Source organism: Palaemon carinicauda, chromosome 8 (assembly GCF_036898095.1).
Source record: "Palaemon carinicauda isolate YSFRI2023 chromosome 8, ASM3689809v2, whole genome shotgun sequence".
NCBI classification, from domain to species: domain Eukaryota; kingdom Metazoa; phylum Arthropoda; class Malacostraca; order Decapoda; family Palaemonidae; genus Palaemon; species Palaemon carinicauda.
The window spans coordinates 82,941,793-82,944,292 of record NC_090732.1 but is presented as its reverse complement, the minus strand read 5'-3'; the positions used below and the strand labels follow the sequence as shown (position 1 = coordinate 82,944,292).

Genomic DNA, 2,500 nt, shown 5'->3' with positions numbered 1-2,500 from the left:
CTCGGCTAATGCCTTTTCTGCTCTTTGTGTCATCATCATTCCTACCCCTTTTCTTCCAACTCCATCTGACCCTCCTGAGTACATATATATATATATATATATATATATATATATATATATATATATATATATATATATATATACATATATATATATATATATATATATATATATATATATATATATATATATATAAGTATATATAAATATATACAGTACATTGCCTTGATCAAAAGTCTCCTTGCCAATCCCCTTACAACGTGTTTCACTTGGGGCCAAAATATCCACACTTTATTTCATAAATTCACTCTCCACTTGCTGTAACTTCCCAATCTGATTCATGGTTCTAACATTCCAATTACTTATTTTCACTTTTTCTTCAGTATTTATAAACCGGGAGATTCTTAGCACCCCGCTACGCCCGGGAATGGGGGTCATTCTGTCATCTTCTCTTTCCATGAATGACTAAATCGATAGAGGATTCATTGGCTAGATACATCAAAGGATAGCCAGTTCCTTGTGATGCGCATAGTCTATCTAACTAAGGCAAGTGACCCCTGCCGGTCCATACTAATTCTAGTATGATCAACCGCCAGGCATCAGGAGTAAAAGACGAAGAGACAGTTTGTCCACCGCCTGAAACTCAATCTGTCACTCTGCTGCCAGTGACTTCATCGAGATTTAGGGGGACATTTCCTCCACATCCAAAGATCTCATTACTCCATCAAGTGGCGCGCGCCTATACGAGTATAACCGTTGGCAAACATGAACTGCTAAGATATACCGCCTAGCACGGTATATATATATATATATATATATATATATATATATATATATATATATATATATATATATATATATATATATATACATATATATATATATATATATATATATATATATATATATACATATATATATATATATATATATATATATATATATATATATATATATATATATATATATATATATATACAGTATATATATGTATATATATATAATATATATATATATATATATATATATATATATATGCATATATATATATATATATATATATATATATATATATATCCATATAAACAATAGTTTTGAAACTGAAAAGATAAAGGAGGATACTGAACGACAAAGAAACCAGAGTAAAGCAATACTTACTCAGATTTGGAGGCAATGGAGGACAAATTTCTAAGGAAACTAAATCGTTTGCCTCTCCATCAGAATTTCTTCCAACGAGGTGATTCTTCATAGGAATATTTTCTTCTTTCGTTGGATAATGTCGGTTGACTTTCATCAAGAGGCAGCAGGACACCGTTACTGTTAGTCCCAATGCAACCCACAAATTTCGCATCCGAGTTAGGTATCGCCACGCGGAAATGGTCTTGATCATCTCGGAAGACTTTCAAGGGCGGTGCGCATGACTCGGGTCTTCAGACACTATAACTTTCTTCTTTTCATTCTCAAACGCTTTTTCTTTGGCAGAGAACCACCGTACTGGGGAGTTTCATTACAGTCCTGAAACCAAAGGAGAAAACTTGATATCAGTGCAAATGTTATACTTGTTTGTAAAACATCACTGACAGACATCGGCGAATTTGGTGTGCGTATAGACTTGAAATAAAATAAAGAATTAATCTATAAATAGATCAATATTTTTCAAAACTGAGCTATGGGTACTTAGCATACCCATAATAGACTGCACACTTTACATAAATTGTCAAGTAATATAGGACTCTGAAGATTTTTATTGTTTATTTTCCACTGTATTGATAAATTATCTTCCAACCAGACTAGTATTGATCTCACGTTAGTAGAACTCACGGTTGACGTGCAATTAATCAATTCGAAAAAGTTGCATTACTAATTGTGAATTGAGACAATGAGCAGACCTACTTGTTAAATCCAAAATATTCAAATAGGTACAACAATTGGACTAATGGTTGTGTTTCCAGTATAATTTGTGATATGATCTATTGACAATGACAAAGAAAATTAAAATCATCAGCGAAGAGAGAGTGAGAAAGAAGATAAGTAACTTTATATTACAATTAAGGGGCCTGAAACAAAATTTATTGGACGTTTTTGTACTTTGACTTCAAATTACTTTCTCAAAAGATACATACGGCATGAAAGAAAAGACAGTGTATGGGAACATTAATAGAAAATCATACAATTTATGTATTATTAAAATTAATATAGATATTGCCTATTTATTCAAAACTTTAGGGTTCAGATAGAATTTAAGAATAGTAATACATTGGAAACATCGCCAATAGAGAATGTTCCTGAAAAAAAAAAAAAAAAAAACAATGCATTAAATTCCAATTAATTCAAGCGACAGATGTCATACAGGTCAAACTGGAAAACCAATGAGAGAAAATAATAGCGTAAAAATTCTTAAGATATACTTAGATTTACATTATGATATTTGTGCACGACAAAAATAAAAATATGATTAATTTGACAGTCTCTATGAAATTAGTTTATCATAATGGTAGGT

The 2,500-nt window shown here is 31.0% G+C and overlaps 1 protein-coding gene across 1 annotated transcript in view; it reads right to left on the bottom strand.

Moving 5' to 3' along the window:
• The window catches only part of LOC137644916 (beta-1,4-galactosyltransferase 4-like), a 64,934-nt gene that overhangs the window by 51,758 nt on the left and 10,676 nt on the right, over positions 1-2,500 (bottom strand). Inside the window, exon 2 of the mRNA XM_068377791.1 lies at positions 1,159-1,515. Within this exon, the coding sequence (XP_068233892.1) occupies positions 1,159-1,390 (232 nt within the window). The 5' untranslated portion in view covers positions 1,391-1,515. The remainder of the gene's footprint in view (positions 1-1,158; positions 1,516-2,500) is intronic.